At 34.8% G+C, this 20,170-nt stretch overlaps 1 protein-coding gene across 6 annotated transcripts in view; it reads left to right on the forward strand.

The window, feature by feature from the left end:
* Positions 1–20,170, forward strand: part of ATRNL1 (attractin like 1) — a 705,133-nt gene that overhangs the window by 18,553 nt on the left and 666,410 nt on the right. For 5 of the 6 annotated variants that reach the window (XR_014249113.1, XM_082407780.1, XM_082407777.1 and 2 more), the window contains exons 2-5: positions 7,983–8,066; positions 9,205–9,318; positions 16,527–16,655; positions 18,021–18,229. Coding sequence is in view for 5 of the 6 variants with exons in the window: in XM_082407780.1 (XP_082263906.1) it covers positions 7,983–8,066; positions 9,205–9,318; positions 16,527–16,655; positions 18,021–18,229 (536 nt within the window). In the remaining variant the exon portion in view is untranslated. Of the gene's footprint in view, positions 1–7,982; positions 9,319–16,526; positions 16,656–18,020; positions 18,230–20,170 lie in introns of all 6 variants that reach the window. The other variant, XM_082407779.1, reaches the window with a different exon arrangement.

Here is a 20,170-nt window from a genome sequence, read left to right on the forward strand (position 1 = left end):
AGGCATATGGGCATGTGCAGGCATCTAGACAGGGATTGGCAAAACTTCTTCTGTAAAGGGCCAGATAGTAGATATTTTAGGCTTTGTACACCAGATGGTCTCTGTTGCCACTACTCAACTCTGTTCTTGTAGCATGTTAACAATCTTAGATATATGTAAACAAATGGGTGTAGCTGTGTTCCAATAAAACTTCATTTACACAAACTGGCAATAGGCCAGTAGTTTATGGAGCCCTGATCTAGATTAACCATGTCAATATGGTTCTCAATCCAAGAACATGATTGCTACAAATTAAAAATAAGTTAACTACTTGAAACTTAGAATGCATTGTAGAAACGGCATTAGAAATAGAAGAAGCCTGTTTTACCTTTTACGTAGCTGAATTATATGCTGCCTAATTCTTGAAAATCTCTACCCAGCTGGAATGTACAGGTGATGTTAAGAGTAAGAAGTGAAGAAATAGATTGGAAACTAGGTGTTTGTGGTCAGAGTGTAATCTTGGAGCATAAGACTTCTGAATTTTAGAAGAACAGTTCCAGGTGGTGAAGATGTCCAAAGTGTGTAATGGGAGTTCTTTGCTCAAGTGGCATGGAGGTGAACATTCTTCAAGCTGAAGAAGAGATCAGGAAACTACAAAGGGGGAATTGCTCCTTCCTTATTGTGGAAGTGGTAGGAGTTTTCCCCCCTTACTCCTATCTCTTGATGGTGAGAAAGGATTTTCCATCCTTTTATCTTGGTTGGTGTCAGCCCCTCCATGTTTCTAGTAGAGTGAAAGTGGCAAAGAGGAAACCTCTTTGCAGTAAGTAGAGGCAAAGGTAGGCTCTTGGTAGGGGCTTTTGCTAGGAATGGGTGATGAAGGTACAGAAGGATTTCAGGGGCTGTGGTGAGTAGAGTTTTCTTTTAAGTCTGTGTAATTGTGCCTCTGAAGGTGAAGAGGATGGGACAGAGTGGGTGGTTTTCATGTACTCCTGTTGTGTAGCCTAGGTGGGGAAACATAACAGTTCTTTCACATCACCTCTTATAGGTGGGAGATAAGGGTTATAGTTGTAGCTCCTAGAGTATATGTTTCTTTAGAGGAGGGGAGATATATTTTAAACTAAGGGTAAGGAATTTCCCAACATAGCACAGGACTGGGTCAGTTCGAGTAGGTGGGGTGGTAGACAAATAGAGGGGTTTTGGGGAAAGAAATCCCCAGTAGTGTTAGATTTCCTCATACGCAGTTTGGGAGGTATATTCCTAACTAGGAAGATAGATTATATTGTAGGTGATAGTTGCAAAGCTGCCTGTTCTTAAATTTCCGGCTTTATTTTCTTATTAAAAGAGCTATATATTTCTTGACTATGTATTAAGGTACTTTTTGAATATGTTATACTTCTCTTCTTCCATTAGAGAAGAAATTGAAATAGAAGTGGTTGTGTAAGGTCATGGAACAAATTAGGATTTTCTTTAAAATTAAGTCTCTGAGGCTCTAGACTGTTATCATACAGGCTTAATTTATGTCTGATAATTTGTATCATTTGATTCAGCCCTGATTTGGGGTTTTTATAATTTAAATTATAACAATATTTTGACTTTAAGGGTTTGTTACAACTGTCAGTTAGAAACTAGGGAGAAGGATTGTTTAGTGGACCCTATTGATGAGGGTTGTGATCATAACATTTCTAAATCTTAATTGATATTTTCTATTTGTTGAGACATCATTTTCCTGGTTTCCTGTAACTATTGTCCATGATTTCCTTTAGAATTTTTGAGTATATTTAAAACAGTTGATTTAAAGTGTTTGTCCAACAAGCGCAATTTCTGTGTTTCCTGCAAGATGGTATCTGTTAATTTCTCCTGTGAATGGGCTATACTTTCTTGTTTCTTTGTATGCTTTGTAATTTTTTTGTTGGAGACTGGGCATTTGATTATTATAATGTGATAACTCTAGAAATCGAGTTCTTCCCCCTCTTCAGGGTTTGTTTTTCTTACATGTGGTTGTAGTTGTATATTTGTTTAATGACTTTTCTAAACTGTTTTTTGTAATGACTGTATTCTTTGTTTTGTGTGGTTTCTAAAGTCTCTGTTCCTTTAGTTTATGGTAAGCTAGTGTTTTGACAAAGATTTCCTCAAATGCCTGGAGTCAAGAAAAAATAAAGAATTCTCCCAGTCTGTGCAGATTGACTGTGTTGGGACACTGCTTCAGTGCTTAGCCACATTGTTTATGACTCTGCCTTACCCTTCACTTCCATCTTGCTCTGAGTCTGAAAATTAGCCAGAGGTGGAAGTGTAGAGTCTTCTCAGGTCTTTTCTGGGCTTGTAGTCTAAGAAAAGTCTCCCTGGGCATGCATGTGGCTTCTCAAATTCCCATATCAAAATAATTGATTTTCAACTTTTTAATATATACATTTAGAGCTATAAATTTCTCTCTAAAACAATGGTTGAGCTTCATCTCATAAATTTTGATATGGTGTGGTTTTAGTGTTAACAATTAAAAATATTTTCTAATTGTCCTTGAGACTTATTAGTCTATTGCTTAATTGTCAAACTTTTGGGGATTTTCAGTTTATTTATTTTTGAATGGTCACTGTATATGGGGCTGCCACTAATTACATGGCTTTTAAATACATGGTTCCTGTAGCCAATTGTCATTGATTGATTACATTGATTTAATTCAATTCTGGTGTTACTGCTTGTTGTGGCTTAAGAACAAGTACAGGCAGACCTCAGAGATATTGCTGTTTCAGTTCCAGACCAACACAATAAAGCCAATATTGCAATAAAGCATCACATGAATTTTTTGGTTTTCCCATTAATATAGTTGCACATAAGAGTTATGTTTACATTATATTGTAGTCTATTAAGTGTGCAATAGCATTATGTCTAAAAAAACAATGTACGTACCTTAATTAAAAAATACTTTATTGCTAAAAAATGCTAACTATCATCTGAGCCTTCAGCAAGTCTCAATCTTTTTGCTGGTGGAGGGTTTGAACTACTGTGAGAATTACCAAAATGTGACAAAGAGATACAAATTGAGCAAATGCTATTAGAAAAATGGCACTGATAGACTTGCTCCATGAAGGGTTGCCACAAACCTTCAATTTGTAAAAAATTCAATATCTGTGAAGCACAATAAAGTGGAGTACAAGAAAACAAGATACGCCTGTAGTCATTTAAAGAGGGTGAGAATTTATTTTTCTCACTGTCAGCCCTGGTTTCTAAAAGACTTTTGCACGCCCAAACGGTTAAATAAATCTAGAGGTTCAAGGTTCTCAAGTACATCTACCAGGTGGCACCCTCCTAGGTATCTGGGCACTATCTTTAGCACTGAAGTCTTGCCAGGGCTGTGAACTAAACTTTTTCTGTAATTCTGCTCCTCTCATAATCTGGTCCTGGGCTGGTTTTCCAGTTTGGTCAACCCTCTGGCCTCAGAAATAGAGTCTCTTTAAATGTTACAGAGTCCCCTGGTATTTACACTGTATCTAAAATTGGTGGTTGGTGAATTGAGTCTTACAGGATCTTGGGGCAAGCTGCTTATGGGTCGGTGTCTTAGTACAGGCACTCTGCTGCAGTTTTCTGCCTTTAGCATATCAATGGCTTTTAACATCAGTCAACTAATTCCACAGTCCTTGTAACTACCCTTGCTATTCTATTTCTCAAATATTAGAGATATCACATAAGTCTATTGCATTAGTCAGTGCATCACCTTCCTCTGGTATCCTCTCTCAATTCAGCAAAAGTGAAAGTCTTTGTCATTGTGAGCTATAGCATGCCACAGGTTATTGCCACTCTCTCTACCACCCCCAGTGTGACTCTTGTTGCCATCTGGCCAGTGAGTGATCCAGCCCCAGAGCCCATCTTGAAGTTCTGCTTCCTGGTACTGTTAGTTTGGTCACACTCCCCTCCACTACCTTGAAGCAGATCCTGAGATAAGAATTGAGCACATGTAGTATATTTGGGAGATTCAGGGACACTGACAGAAGTGAAAGAAGAGAAGGAGCCAATAAGGGAGGTATGTTATCAAGTCAGGTACCACACTGGGTGACTGGAGCCAAATCCCACAAGGAAGTGCACTTCATTATTATTGCAGCAAAGAGATAAGCAAGTTTGGAGTTTTTCCAAATCATTCATTGGCTAAGGGCTGCCCTGGGAGGATGTTGATTCACAGGCACTTTCAGCCCACCACATGCATAGGAAGAGTGGGTTCTAGTAGACAGAGAGAGCCCTTCAACATTGATGCAGGTGCTGGCCCGAGAAAGTCAGGCTGGAGTGTATGGAAATGGTCAGAGGGTCTGAGAGGATATGGTGTAATGCTGACACTGTTGGCAACTGTCTGTTTTCAGCTATGCAAGATAATATGAGATTACTTTCTAAAGTTGTACTGATTTATCCTATGAGAATTATCTCCACATCCTTACCAATATTTGGTATTATTAATCTCTTTAATTTTAGCCATTCTGTTGGGTGCATAGTGGTACGCTATTGTGATTTTATTTTGCATATCCTTTATTGTTATTGGTTGGTTTGGGTCCAATCAGGAAAGAGGATCACACAGTAATTTTAATAGGAAAAGTTTAATGTAAAGGATTATTGACTGTAACACAGATTGGAACCGAGAAATTGGCTAGTAAGAAGTAAAGAGAACTCTGCAAAATACAGAAGTAGTAGATACAAGGAGCAGCCACTACTACTGTTATGGCTGAGACAGAACTCTTAAGTGAGAGTCCCTGTGACCTGGCCTGAGATCCAGACCTTGTTGGGAGAGCAGGCTGTGGCTTACTGAATGGCAGAAAAGTCACTGTAAAGCTGTACCTGCGGAACTTGCTTAACATCTGCCCTTTGGAACTTGCCATGGTTACTTATGGGATGCTGGGGAAAGCTGTTCACAGAGTGGTGTCTCACTGGAGGCCTCTGCTGCAGAACTGCCTGAGGGGAAGTGCTGGGGGAAACTGTTGGTGGCTGGGTGCTGGTGGCCATCAGGTACGTAGGAGCCTAGTACCTAGTGCTGCAGGAGCTTGTTGAGTGAGTACATTGGAACCAGGAAGCAAATCTGTTTCCTCCTGCAGTCTCTCCAGCGTGCTCTATTGACAAAGCCTGCAGGCTTAGCATCCTGCCATCTGGAAAAAAAAAATATTTAAAGGGCCCAGATCCATTTTCATAAAGTAGGCAAAAAGTCTGAATTTTGAGGTGGGAGGCAATGGATAACTGCCAGTCTGCCCTTTAATTATTCAGCTTCTTCTGTATGCATCCTTCTAAACACACGTGAACTCCCCAGCAACCAACAAAGCTGTATTTCTACCTAAGAAGATACACTTTTTCCAAGTGAAGTTCTCATCCTTTGTCCAAAAGGAGGAAACACACGGTTTCGAGAGTCATTGTATCTATCACTGGTTATGTTAATTGCTCTTCATATTCAGTCATAGTCACACTAAATATTCCATTATCTAAAATCTAAATTGTAAAGTTACAGCTTGTAAATAAAATAAAAATGTGAAGGAGAGAGGATATGTGTGTGTGTGTGTGTGTGTGTGTGTGTGTGTGTGTGTGTGTGTATCAAATAGAAACTTTGTAAAGTTGTTAGGATACTTACCTATTTAATTTGTTAAAAGACCATAACTGATGTGTATGATTCTGTTCTTCCACTCCCCATACCGTATTTCCCCTGCCCTCAACTAGAATCTTGGCTCCTTGGAGTTTTACTTGGTGGAGTGACCCACACCCAATGGGTTGAACCCTCAATCATCCTGCTGTAGTTTGGATATTTTTTATGGACCTGTCTTCTAGATCTCTCATCCTCTTTTAGCTGTGTTTAATGTGTTGTTAAACCCGTCCATCGAATTCTTAATTTTGATTAATGTAGTTTTCAGTATTAAAATTTCCATTATTTTTTTCAAATATACTGTTACTTTTTACAGTTTTCAGTTAACTGCCGAAATTTTAAATCGTGTCTTTTGTCTTTTTGAACTTAGTACGTCATATTTGTTTTATAGGGCACATCTGATAATCTCCACAATTGGAATATCTTCAGGTCTCTTCCTGAAGATATTCTGTTGGTTCTTGTTTTATTGTCTTCTATCCTTATGTGTCTTATTATCTTTGATCATAGTAGATATCTTATTTGAAAAATTATTGGTAGAAATAATTTGAGGACTAGGATAATGTTACCTTTCTTCAGAGAATATTTTTGTATCTTCCGTTAGGAGCCTTGGCATAATAGTTCTAGTATCACCTTAAGCCAATGGTAGGTCTTGGGGTTTTCTGTCATCCTGATGACTTGTAGCTGGGCTGCAGTCCACGTAATGGCTGATTTCTGGTACACCTTTACCCTTATAGAAAATCTTTGTGTCCCAGTTCAGAGTGCCGTGTTGTTTATTTGAGCCCCTACCTTTTGTAGGTTATTGCCTCCAGCTTTTGTCCCCCTTCTTCCTTGAGGCTGTCAAAAGTACTCTCAGCCTTTTGGCAGTCTCTAATAAATAGATAAAATTCTCCATAACAGAAGTAGCTCTGGATGCCTGGTTCCTCTTTAAAGAATTTGCAACTTCTGGATCTTGGCTTAGTAGGTCTTACCATTTTGTTACTTATAAGATTTAAAAATTGTTCTTTAGCTTTTTAAGTTATCTTCAGTGGAGGTTTGTCTGAATTAGCTCATCTGGAGCTATTAATGGAAGTGAAAAATCAGGGCAAGCTATTTAACTTGTTATTTAAAATGTGCTTCAGTTTTCTCATCTGTAATATGGGGTTAATAATTATCTTGTGGGGCTTTTGAGATTTTTAAGTGAGGTAACACATTATGAGCTTACAGTAATACCTAATACTAAAAATGCTCAATTTATTATTATATTACTTTGAGAACATTGGAATGTTTAAAAACTTTTCCAGGCATGAATTAGCCCTTTTTTAAACCCAAACTAATTTGCAGGGATTACGAAAGACTTTCAAATAACATTTACATTAATTGACCTTTCTGTTAACCCTGATTTAGGCAAGTGAAACTCTTTTCCTTTCATGTTTTTGAGACTCAACGCTACAAGGAAAATTTAATTTTGTCTAAAACTAGATAATTACCCTGATATCTGTGTATACATGTATGTATGTATGTATGTATGTATAAATATATGTGTGTGTATGTATATGGGGATATATAAAGACTGATAAGCCATTGTGTGTGTGTGTGTGTGTGTGTGTATGTGCATGTGCACGCGTGCGTGTATGTGTGTGTGTGTATGTCTACATAAATACATAAAGGCTAAATGGGAAGATATCTTAGTTATTTAAAATATTGTCTTTTGTTGATAAAATATAATTGGGCTGGAGCTAAGGAGAACAAAATGAAGTAGCATTGGGTTGTTTAAATATTTTAAAATTCTGAAAATTTGAAGCTTTTCTAAATATCTTTTTCTTTTTTGTGTTTAAAATAGAGGATAATTACAAAACCCTTGATTTACCCTATTTTTAAAATTGACTGAGTTCTTGGACTAGATATAAAGTTGACGAAGGAAAATGATTCTAAAAACAGGTAGCTGAACTCAATAAAGTCTGGTGACAGCTACTTTAGTCTTGCTGCATGAAAAGCAAACATAGCTAACAATGTAACCTCCAAAAGTGCTAGATACATATACTATTTCTCTATTCCATAGATCTGCATCTTTCAAAATGCATTTAATCTTCTTCCTTTTGCATCCATCTAATTTTTGTGCAGAGGAAGTTTAACTTAATCTATTTTGCATCAGCATTGAACCCATCTGTATAATGTTCAGTCTTTCAATGTGTTTTTCCACTTTGTAAAATGAAACAATCATAATACATAAAAATTTAAAGAAATTCAAAATAAGTTTCCTTTGAGATTTAGAGAGATGATATATGGCAATCTGAAAATTTTCTTAAGTTGTAAATAAATTCTCCTGTTTGGAAGTTTGGTTTAGTGTCTTTTTAAATTTTTTATGCTACTGTGTGTCTTAAAGTTACTTTAAGGTAATCATTTTCATGATTTTGTTTTCTAGGTTAACAGAACCTTCTGGATATTTAACAGATGGTCCAATTAACTATAAGTATAAAACCAAATGTACATGGCTAATTGAAGGCTAGTAAGTATACAATTTGCATTAAATTAATTTATTCTGAAATGATAAAGAAGGTGATTATATCAGTGTTAAAGCATTAAAATATAACAACTTCATAGTTATATAGTTTATTCTGTTGTTTATTATTGGAAAACATTATTCATGATGTTGGGATTGATGAATTTTAGATATAATGTTTAATGTTTAATGTAAATTACAATACCCTTTTACTTGTGATAATAGTTTGATTTTTACATATATTTATTTTTAAGTTATGTTACTATGGCATTAAGTCAAGTATGCATTTTTGGCTTCTTTTAAATCGCTTGTTATGGAATTTGAAGACTGCATAGAAAGTGTAAAAATATTCCATGCTGAATTATGCCATTGGTTCATACTATTCAGCATTTTAGTTCTAAGGGTGTTAAAAAAAGAACATTTTGTAAAAGAGAGAGTTAATTGTCCTTTTAGAGGCATTTTTCAGTAATTAGGGCTTGAGACTGAATTTATCTATTTAAACATATTATGAATGGATCATAAATGATATGAGTTGTTTTTGAACTATTTTATGATTTTACAGAGTGTATTTGGAAAACTGGGTTTTTATTTTTGTTACTTTAAAGGTTTTTTAAAACTTCAAGGTTATTAATTCCCTGTGTACCTGTGGTCTCTCATATATTTGTTAACAAATAACAGTATATTGTATTGAGACCTTTTGATTAAAATTTGAAGACCTTATTAGTACCTCTAGTTAAGAGTTCATAGAAATAAGAACAGTCTTGAGTGTTGAATTTAAAAATCAGCTTTATTCAAGTACAATTCGCATACAATGAAATACACCCATATTAAGTGTACAGTTCAATAAGGTTTCAGTAATGTATACAATTTATGTACCTCCACCTTAGTCAAGACATAGAACATTTCCTCTTGACTAAATTTTTAGAAAAGGATGATACATACATATGGCTGGTTAATAGATTTTGGAGTTGTATATCATTTTTACAAATTAGATATGACTGGTTATCAATCTTTTATACTGATGACTTATGGATTTATAGCTAAATTATCTGTAAATAGGTTTTTAATAAAATACTCTAAGATTTCTTTAGACCGTGCTTTACATATTACATATTAATTTTAAAATATTTTAATTTTTTTTCAGTCCAAATGCAGTGTTAAGATTAAGATTCAATCATTTTGCTACAGAATGTAGCTGGGATCATATGTACGTTTATGATGGAGATTCAATATATGCACCTTTAATAGCTGTACTTAGGTGAGTAGTTACGTTTAATTGATGAATTTATAGTCAGTTGTAGAAAAGTAACTGTATAATTTACTAATTTTAAATATATACTCATCTTTACTGCAAAAGTACATTTAGCATAGGCGTTGATGGCTAAACTTCAAAGATGGTATAAGACTATGATGATACTGTGACTGTCAACTTAGGGGTATATATAATAATGTAAACATTGATATAACAGAGATAAGTAGTTACTGTTTCAGAAATGTAGATTTATTAATAAATACCCCTTATTCTTGCTGTACATAGTTCATTCTTTTAAAGTGAATTGAATCTGTTTTCAGAACTATCTGCATTTGGATAGATTAATGTGAGTTCTAGCTGACAAAGGAATTAATAGATATATATTTTATAGTTATCTTTTTATTTTAGAGAAATTATAAAATTTTAAATTCTGTAAAAAAAGGTTAAGTTATGCTTTATGTAGTGGTTTAATAAAGAAGGTGTTTCTATCAGTTCTCACAGTTTGGGAATTTTGGTTGTTTCCAAATATTTTATTGTTAGTAGTCAGGTAGTAAGATTTAATTTAAAAATTTTAAAATCACAGCATTTTCAGTATCAATTTAAAACTCTTTATTATGTATGTACAAATTATTATGAAATGTTTTATAAACAGGAGAGAATATATTAGATAGAAAAATTTTTGAGCATATAGTGTAGATTTAGTGTCCAATTTAACTAACATGATTGTTGACCAGAGTTATTCATTACATTATTCCTTACTTTTGTTACTTATACAGTATCTCTTATATGTCCTGTCATTGTTAAAAATTTAAATATGGGTAAAAGCTTATTGTTCCCTTCAACATTTTTTATTTTATTTTTATTTTTACTATTTATGTTGTAAATATTCTGTTTTAACAGGAATGTAAACTATTATTTTTTTGGACAAATACGTAAGGGCTGTGTTTCCGAATGACTGTTTCAAAATGACTCCTTGAGAGCTTAGATGCTTATTCTGTGATACTGCTATTGCTCAAGATACTTGTAGAACTTAATTTTTGAGTTGTTTGAAAATTATAGAAAGGGTATTCTGGAGTAACCCTTCATCTAACACCAATAGATAGAAAATGGAGCAGAGCCTTGTGAATAATTACATTGTAAGATAATTTATTGCAACAATTAGATAAGATACTAGGTTCAAACATTTATTTTTAGCAATTTAGATGTAACTGTTATCATTCCTCTATTTTTATGACATTATTGACTGACCATCATTTAGATGTGTGCCTTTTCATTTGTTTTTCTAGTAGTTGTGATGACTGCATTAATTAACAGTGATTCATTAACACTCTTACCAGCCATTTCTTGATACTAAAGGAAGCTTTTGTAAGATAATTAGCAGGATGGGATTTAGTATATGACTGTGAAGGTGGAACCAGTGACTTTTCATCAGCAAGTATTCCTGTTAACTATCCTGAGAGAAATGGAAAACTCATGTTTATTGAATATCCACTTGAATCTAAATACTGTACTAGGCAGTTTAAGTGTCATCAGTCCTTGTTAGGATATTGTGGAAGAAGTACTATTATCCCCCATTTATTGTTGAGAAAATTGAGACTCAGAGAAATAAAGTTTTACTTCTAATAGATGGTAGAGCCAGGATTTGGACTTGACAATCTCCGGACTTAAAAGCCTATACTGTTTGTACTTCATTTTACTAAGAATTCAGAATCTAAATGTTTGAATTATTCCAGCTGTATAAGAATTTATTATTCAACAAACATTTGATAACCTCCTCAATTCAAGAGACTGTCATAAGCCTGGAGGATGCAGTAAGGAGTAAGATACAGGCCATTGCAGACACCAGCTACCTGAAGTTGCACCCAACTTTATAGGTTTAGTGCACAGTCCTTCACAAAACTGCCCTCACTTCAGATAACAGCTGCAAGTTCAGGGGTCTCCAGGCCACCTGCACTTCTGACCAGCTGGCTACAAATTTAGAGGTGCCTGTGACCCCCTCAGGTTCAATAATTTGCTAGAATAACTCACAGAACTCAGGAAAGCACTATACTTGTGATTATAGTTTTATTATAAAGGATAAAAATCAGGACCAGTCAAATGAAGAGACACATAGGGTGAGATCTGGGAGCATCTCAAAGCTGCGTCCTCAGGACATATGTTGCCTCCCCAACATATCAGTGTGTATTGCCACTTAGGATGCTCTCCTGATTTACAGGTGTACAGAGTTTTTTGGGGGGTTTCCTTTTGTAGGCATTGTTGATCTAATCATTGGCCATAAGGCTGAACGCAATCTTTAGCCCCATTCTGACTCTGGAAGTCAGATTGATTTCTTGTGGCTTAAAGCCCCAGCCAATCACATGCTTGGTTTTTCTGGTGTGGCCAGCTCCCATCCTGAGTCACCTCATTAGCATAAACTCTGAGCCCACCATGAATAACAGAGACATTCCTATCACTTGGGAAATTCCAAGAATTTGGAGGCTACATCACCACACAGTAGTTGGGCACTGGTGGTGGTATGTAAACAGATTTTTTACACAGCACAATAAGTGTTATAATCAGGTTATGAAAAGAGTGCTATATGATTTCAGAAGTAATGAATTCATCATGGTGAGTTTCATCATGAGTAGAAGAATGATAGACAAAGTGTGGGGGTCAGATAGGACATTCTAGGTAGAGAAAAACATACGTACAAAGGCATGTACACACTAAAGAACATTATATTTTGCGACAGTAGTAAGTAGTTACGAGTAACTTGATCATAGGAAATGTGAAGGGATAGGTAGGTGCCAGATTACCCAATAAATGGTAATCAGTAACATCTACTGAATACTTACTATGTGAGGGGCAGTGTGCAAGAGTTCTTTATATATATCAAGTCATTTAATCCTCACAATAACCTTTTAGGTAGGTATTATTATTGCCATTTTGTAAATGGAGAATTAAGGCACAGAGAGATTCTGTGAGTGGCCCAAAGTTGCTTAACTGGTTGGTGATAGAGTCAGAATATGAGCCTGATTTTATAATGCTGTAATCACTGTAGTGTTGCTTTCTTGTTACCACACTAAAGAAATTGGACTTTATTCTGTAGGAAAGACTTTTTAGAATATGGAGAATGGATTGGAATGGAGACCTGTTATTTTTTATTGTGTGCTAGACAATCATGTGCTGGACACCATGTTTGTAAAGTCATAGGTAGTGATAATTTGAGGCCTAGAAAGTTATTATATTCCCAAAGAGTGCCTGGGGACACTAGAAATCCACAATCAACTGAATTCTAATTCAGGTGTTGAGGTAATTCACACCAAACTGAAGTTCAGTCCCCTGAGGGGCCTGTCTTCTACTAGTTCACTTTTACACCTAGTCTTTGGGGTCTCAGGTCAAAGTGAGGGCCCTGTGTTCCACTTTTTGGTTTCCTAGCTATGTAAAACAGCCCAGTTTCTTAGCCCTTCAGACCTCACCTCCAACTTTGAAATCAGTGAATGCCCATAAGGAGAAATGGCTCTAATTCGTGGGCTTATTACCCTTATCTTAGTTCTCCCAGTACCTTCAGGCTGATTTTTTTTAACTGTCATTTTTTCTAGTTGACTTCAGTGGGAGGGTTGGTTGGTCCAAACTGGTATGTTATGTGAGAAGTGTGAGTCCTCTTTCATTTACTGCTTTCACAACACTTACAAACAAACAACCAAGCAAACAAATCTGCTCTTTTCATCTGTTTCAGAGGGATTAATCATATCTGTTATAAACATCTGGGAATATTATTTTTAGTAATGTACTCATTTGATATAATCTCACTGCAATGAAAAATATATATGTGTAACTAAAACTGGTCTTACAGAATTTTAATTGTGTTGACAGACTCCTTTTAAAATCTTTTGTTCTTTCATAAACATAAGCTAGTCGATGTAATAAGTATTACAACATCAAGCATTGATTACTTTTTAATTTGTTTGCTTTTCAAAATGTGTTTACAAAATAAATTATTTGACTATAATATTTCATTTTGTTCTGTCAAATATGATTTGAATTAGGGAATTCAGATCCTGGTGGTGCCTAAACATAAGTTTAACAGTGTCTAAAGGCATTGACTATTTTGAGTAATGTAATTTGTTGTTAGCAGCTTCTTTTCTTTCTCAGATTTTGTGCTTTCATAGATTTAGAGAGGATAGTATGTATAAATAAATGAAGATACATAGTTTTCCCCCATGAACAAGTAGGGTTAAAAAGGGAGAAGTACCAGTTATTAATTTAGAACTCCTGCTTTTATACATTTATATTTCTCCCCACAAACTTCATTTTCTTTTGTGTGTGTATGAGTAATATTGTCTTTTGGAATAATTATATATTAATGTAATTTGCATAAGTATGCAAAATTCTAAAGAAATATAAAAAGTGTGTATTTTCAGATGAACTAAAATACTTAGATTAGTGTATTGGAAATGTACAACTTTAATTAGAGTAGCATTGTAGTCACTTAGCTGATGTGGAATGTTCTATCTGGCTTCATGAGAATTTGCAACTAGTGGGGAAAAGTAAGGCTATAAGGTCACTTGTTAGAGTACCAAGGTGGTTTTATTTTATTTTATTTATTTAATTGAAGTATAGTTGATTGACAATATTATAGTAGTTTCAGGTGTACAACATAGTGATTTGATATTTTTATATAGATTATACTCCATTTAAAGTTATTATGAAATATTGGCTATATTCTCTGTGCTGTAATTACATCCTTGTATCTTACTTATTTATACTTAGTACTTTGTACCTCTTGATCCTCTTCCCCTATCTTGTTCCCTCCACCACCCCCTCCCCACTGGTAGCCACTAGTTTGTTCCCTGTATCTGTGACTCTGTTTCTGTTTTGTTATATTCATTTGTTTGTTTTATTTTTTAGATTCCACATATAAGTGAAAACATATAGTATATGTCTTTCTCTGTCTGACTTAATTCACTAAGCGTAATACCCCCCAGGTCCATCCATGTTGCTGCACATGGCAAAATTTCATTCTTTCTTTCTTTCTTTCTTTCTTTCTTTCTTTCTTTCTTTCTTTCTTTCCTTCCTTCCTTCCTTCCTTCCTTCCTTCCTTCCTTCCTTCCTTCCTTCCTTCCTTCTTTCTTTCTTTCTTTCTTTCTTTCTTTCTTTCTTTCTTTCTTTCTTTCTTTATGACTGTGTTGAGTCTTCGTTTCTGTGCGAGGGCTTTCTCTAGTTGCGGCAAGTGGGGACCACTCTTCATCGCGGTGCGCGGGCCTCTCACCATCGCGGCCTCTCTTGTTGCGGAGCACAGGCTCCAGACGCGCAGGCTCAGTAATTGCGGCTCATGGGCCCAGTTGCTCCGTGGCATGTGGGATCTTCCCAGACCGGGGCTCGAACCCGTGTCCCCTGCATTGGCAGGCAGGTTCTCAACCACTGCGCCACCAGGGAAGCCCACGATGAGTTCTTTTATACCTTTGCAGGAGAATGGGGAGTCGTGTCTCAGCAGCCTGAGGTTGCTTTTTGGCCAAGATGTGTCAGATTCTTCTAAAATTTCATTCTTTTTATGGCCGAGTAATATTCCATTTGTGTGTGTGTGTGTGTGTGTGTGTGTGTGTGTGTGTGTGTGTGTATACCATATCTTCTTTATCCATTCATTTCTTGGTGGACACTTAGGTTGCTTCCATATCTTGGCTTTGTAATAATGCTGCTAAGAACATTGGGGTGCATATATCTTTTTGAATTGGTATTTTCATTTTCTTTGGATATATACCCAGGAATAGAATTGCTAGATCACATGATAGTTCTGTTTTTAATTTTTTGAGAAACCTCTGTACTGTTTTCCATAGTGGCTGCACCAATTTATATTCCCATCAAGAATGCACGAGGGTTCCCTTTTCTTCACATCCTCCCCAACATTCATTATGTTGTCTTTTTGATGACAGCCATTCTGACAGGTGGGGGGTGATGTCTCATTGTGGTTTTGATTTGCATTTCCCTGATAATTAGTGATGTTGAGCATCTTTTCACATGCCTGTTGGCCATCTGTATGTCTTCTTTGGAAAAATGTCTATTCATGTCTTCTGCCCATTTTTTAAACAAGGTTTTTTTTGTTGTTGTTGTTGTTTTTGATGTTGAGTTGTATGAGCTCTGTATATATTTTGGACATTAACCCCTTATCAGACATATCATTTGCAAATATCTCCTCCCATACAGCAAGGTTGTCTTTTCATTTTGTTGATGGTTTCCTTTGCTGTGCCAAAGCTTTTAAGTTTGATTAGGTCCCATTTGTTTAGTTTTGCTTTTGTCTCCGTTGCTTGAGGAGACAAGATCCAAAAAATGATGCTACAACTTATGTCAAAGAGTGTTCTGCCTATGTTTTCTTCCAGGAGTTGTATGGTTTCTGGTCTTACATGTAGGTCTTTAATCCATTTTGAGTTTATTTTTGTATATGGTGTGAAGGCATGTTCTGATCTCATTGTTTTACATGGAGCTGTCCAGTTTTCTCAGCACCATTTGTTGAAGAGTCTAGCTGTTCTCCATTGTATATTCTTGCCTCCTTTGTCATAGATTAATTGACCATAAGTGCATGGGTTTATTTCTCAGTTCTCTATTCTGTTCCATTGATCTATGTGTCTGTTTTTGTGCTAGTACTCTTACTGTTTTGATTACTGTAGCTTTGTAGTGTAGTCTGAAGTCAGGGAGGGTGATACCTCCAGCTTTGTTCTTTTTTCTCAAGATTACTTTGGCTATTCAGGGTCTTTTGTGGTTCCATACAAATTTTAGGATTATTTGTTCTAGTTCTGTGAAAAATGTCATGGGTATTTTGATAAGGGTTGCATTGAATCTGTAGATTGCTTTGGGTAGTATGGACATTTTAACTGTATTAATTCTTCTCCAAGGTGGCTTTAAATGAAGGTTTACATATGACTTAAGTTAATGATCACCCTATAGTATTATGACAGGATGGATGGCAGGCCAAAAGGAAGAAATGGGACATTGCAGTCCAAATAGTGAGAAGAGAAAAAGGAATATGGTGGCATGAGAGTAGATGTTAGTCTGTTGGCAACAGTAGCAGAGCTAATTGGTGAGAAATGGCTAGGAACTCATTTTAGATTTATTCTTCTAGTTGCCCATTCTAATGTAGATACTTAGTGATTCTGACAAGAATATTTTGAGTAAATTTTGTGTGATTAACTGTCATATGTACATTAATATACAGAGTGTTCAATTTTGCTCTCTTACAGTGGTTTGATAGTCCCTGAAATAAGGGGAAATGAAACTGTACCTGAAGTTGTTACAACGTCTGGCTATGCACTGTTACATTTTTTTAGTGATGCGGCATATAATCTAACTGGCTTCAACATTTTTTACTCGTAAGTATTTTTTCAAAAAAATTCATATTGTAACGATTCTTATAATTTGACATAAAAGAGTTTATTGTTTGTTTTTATAAATGTCTTATATACCAGGAGCAGGCTAGTGTGTTAAATTCCAAAGTATATAGCGTCTCTTCCTAAGTGACGTAAAATTTTAATAATATATCCCAAAATACTTTCCAAGCTTGTATAGGATAGTTTCTAAGTCTCAGGACACTATAGTAACAAGTTAAGTTTGGTTAAAAATTAATTACAAGATTAAAAATTTTTGGAAAACGATTAAGTAAATATATTATACAAACTTAGTGTAACTTTACTGGTAATAACAGATGTGTAGGATTGCAGGGAGCCCTCATCTGCCCTACTGTGCTCCGAGGTATTTTATACCTAATTTGGAGAGTGAATGAGAGCTGAGTTTTCATAGTCCTTCTGTATTCCAAAGACTGTACTGGATGCTTTATATATATTATATTCTTTAATTCTCTTCTCATCAGTTCTGTCAAATGGGTATTTTTCCCATTTTACACATGAGGAAATTGAGGCTTAGGAGATAAGGTAAGTGGCTATATACCACTGTCTTCTCTAAAATTAGAAAATAGTATTTATTGAGCTTCTATTGTATAGACTCTATATACATTTTTATATCTGAAAGTCCAAGGGTGAAGTGAATTAGCCAGAGATGCTTTCAGTTGCTTTCATTAAGAATGGCCACAGAGGAACTTGATACATTTTGTTTGTTTGTTTTCTTCAGGAACGTAGAGAATGATAACCAGAGAATTTTTCGCGAGGAATAAAATATTCTAAATATCCTTGAATCAGCAATTTATTATAGGATTTATTTATATCAAGAATTTACACAAGGGAGAATAAATATATAGTAGAATATAATCAGTTAGAGAGCCTTAAAATAAAACTTGGTAAATATCCTTTTACTTCCATAACAGTGTATAGGTGATAGCATGCTGTTTAAGTATTATATAACCAGTTTAAATCTTGGCTTCTTATATTGTTTCAGGTATTCATGAATTTAATTTTTTTCTGTGAAATATATATTCAAAGCAGTTGAGTACTTAAGTCTTTACAAAACAGTGTGCTTGGAACTGTATAGATCCTGCAGATGTTGAGTATGTAGTCTTGGTAGCAGAGTAAACTCATTGAATGAACTGAGGCCAATTACAAATGTGTGTAACTGAATTGCTTTAGGGTTTAAAAGGTACAGAGTAAAGAATTGAAGTCGCATTGTAAAATTGCATTAAATGAAGCACGTAGACACAACATAAAAATTATAAAGTTAACAAAATATTAGCCAAAGTTCTTTTTCAGTTATCTTGAATTTGAATATATATGAATTATATTTTACAGAATCAATTCTTGTCCTAACAATTGCTCTGGTCATGGGAAGTGTACAACTAGTGTCTCTGTTCCAAGTAGAGTATATTGTGAGTGTGATAAATACTGGAAGGGTGAAGCTTGTGACATTCCTTACTGTAAAGCCAATTGCGGCAGTCCAGATCATGGTTACTGTGACCTAACAGGAGAAAAGCTGTGCGTCTGCAATGATAGTTGGCAAGGTAAGTGGCTTTTGAAACATTGATTTATGTATCTAATATATTAATACAAATTCTACACTCATTTGTTTTGCTGTAGTTTACACACCCAAATCTCATGTGTTTGTTTTATTTTTAGAATTTCAGTAACAGTCAACTTCTTAATAGCTTGCTTCTTCACAAGTAAAATCAGTAAAGATTTTGTCTACGTGCTATTTTGAGAATCAAGTGAAGTTATATATGAAACGCTTTAAATTGTAGACATGTGGTCATTATGATCTTCTTTAATTTTTTGTTGAGTTCCCAAAGATCTGGTGACGTGGCTGAAATTAACACGCGGTACATTCAAATTTGATTTATAATGGATAATATAAATAGTATATTGCAAAAATAGATGCTTATCTGGGAAGGTACTGGACTATATCAAAGTTGTTTCTTGGGAAAGACTGACCTCTTGTGGCTATGTTTTAAAAGAACATAGAGTATTTTTAAAAGTTTAGACGTTTTACAGCTGCTTATTGCAAAAGCAATGAGAAGAATTGGGGAAGAATTTCTAAACAATTTTTATAAATATATTATTAAAGATTAATTTTAGACTGCATTGAAGAGTTTTAGCTTACTTAAGTATTTGGGTATAAAATCATAAATCTTGTCATTGTGGAATTTAATGAAGAGATAGGTCCCAGTTATCTATATACTTACCCACCCAGAACTTGCTTTGTGCAGATTATATTTACGTATTGAGAACTTACTTTGTGCCAGTGTATTAATCCTGTTGATGGGGGAACTTTGACTCAAGAAATACATAATCCAAAGTTACATGATCATGTGTTATTATAATACAGTGTAACAGTAGTAGCAATAGTTCCTACCAGAGCTGTCTAAAGTAAAAACCAAAGAGAATGGTTTCATATTCAACATTCTTGAGACAAGTTAGAAAAAATGTTACTGAGTGTGCTGAGTACTTATTTAGAGGAATTATTTTAGGCTTTCCATAAATTATGCCCATTTTAAACCCATGTTATTTCATTAAAAAATTAGTTGCTCCAACCATATGAAATACCAGTGATTTCTTATTGAATTAAATTTGATTTCCTACTATGATTATGACAGATACAAATTTCTCAGTGTTTTTAATTATATATATGAGGCATATATTTTGTTGAGTGGCTATTTTAATAAATCATGACCTTTCTTCCCTTAAAAAGTGCCTTGAGGTATCTTTTTTTTTCCGTTTCAGTCTTGAAACTAAAATAACGTCCTTTTCTATGGAGAGAATAGTACACCAAGAATATATTTAAATTAAGGCCTGAGAGATAGAAGTATAGCTTATATGCATGGCGTTTTTCTGACTGGTCTTCATCTGCTATTAGTCCCCATCTCATTCTAACAGTCTTGAAAGCAAAAGAGGGATATATTTGTATAATATTCTCTATGAGCAGCTCTGTCCTTTTTTGTTCTTTACTTCCTTTTAGTAGTTCTTCTTTAAAATGCTTTATTTTCTGGAGGTTTTGTAATATGTATCTGGTTGAAAATGTTATCTTTTGTTTTTCTGGCTTTTGTTTATCAGCATTTCGCATTTTATTATTCTTGTCAGGAGTGCCTGAAATCATAAAAATTCCTGGCTCTTAAATGTCTATAAGCAAATGAAAATGGGGAAGCCAATGCTGGGTTCGTTTACTTTTAAAGCAAAGTGATAATATGAATAAGTTTATATATATATATATGTATTAACACATATATACGCATGTACACATATATTTAAAAAAATGAGAATAATGTTGAAGTGCTTTATTATAAAATATACAGAAATCAGATACATTTTTATACCACTATTAATTCTTTGTAATTAAATAATTCATCTCTGAATTGATATGAATGTTTTATGGGTAGTGTTTGGTGAAATGGATATTGTGCGTCTTTCAAGACAGATGATGTGCAGATTGGTTTCTTTGAGCCTCCAAA

The sequence above is a fragment of the Balaenoptera borealis genome (genome assembly GCF_965194805.1).
Source record: "Balaenoptera borealis genome assembly, chromosome: 10".
NCBI lineage: Eukaryota > Metazoa > Chordata > Mammalia > Artiodactyla > Balaenopteridae > Balaenoptera > Balaenoptera borealis.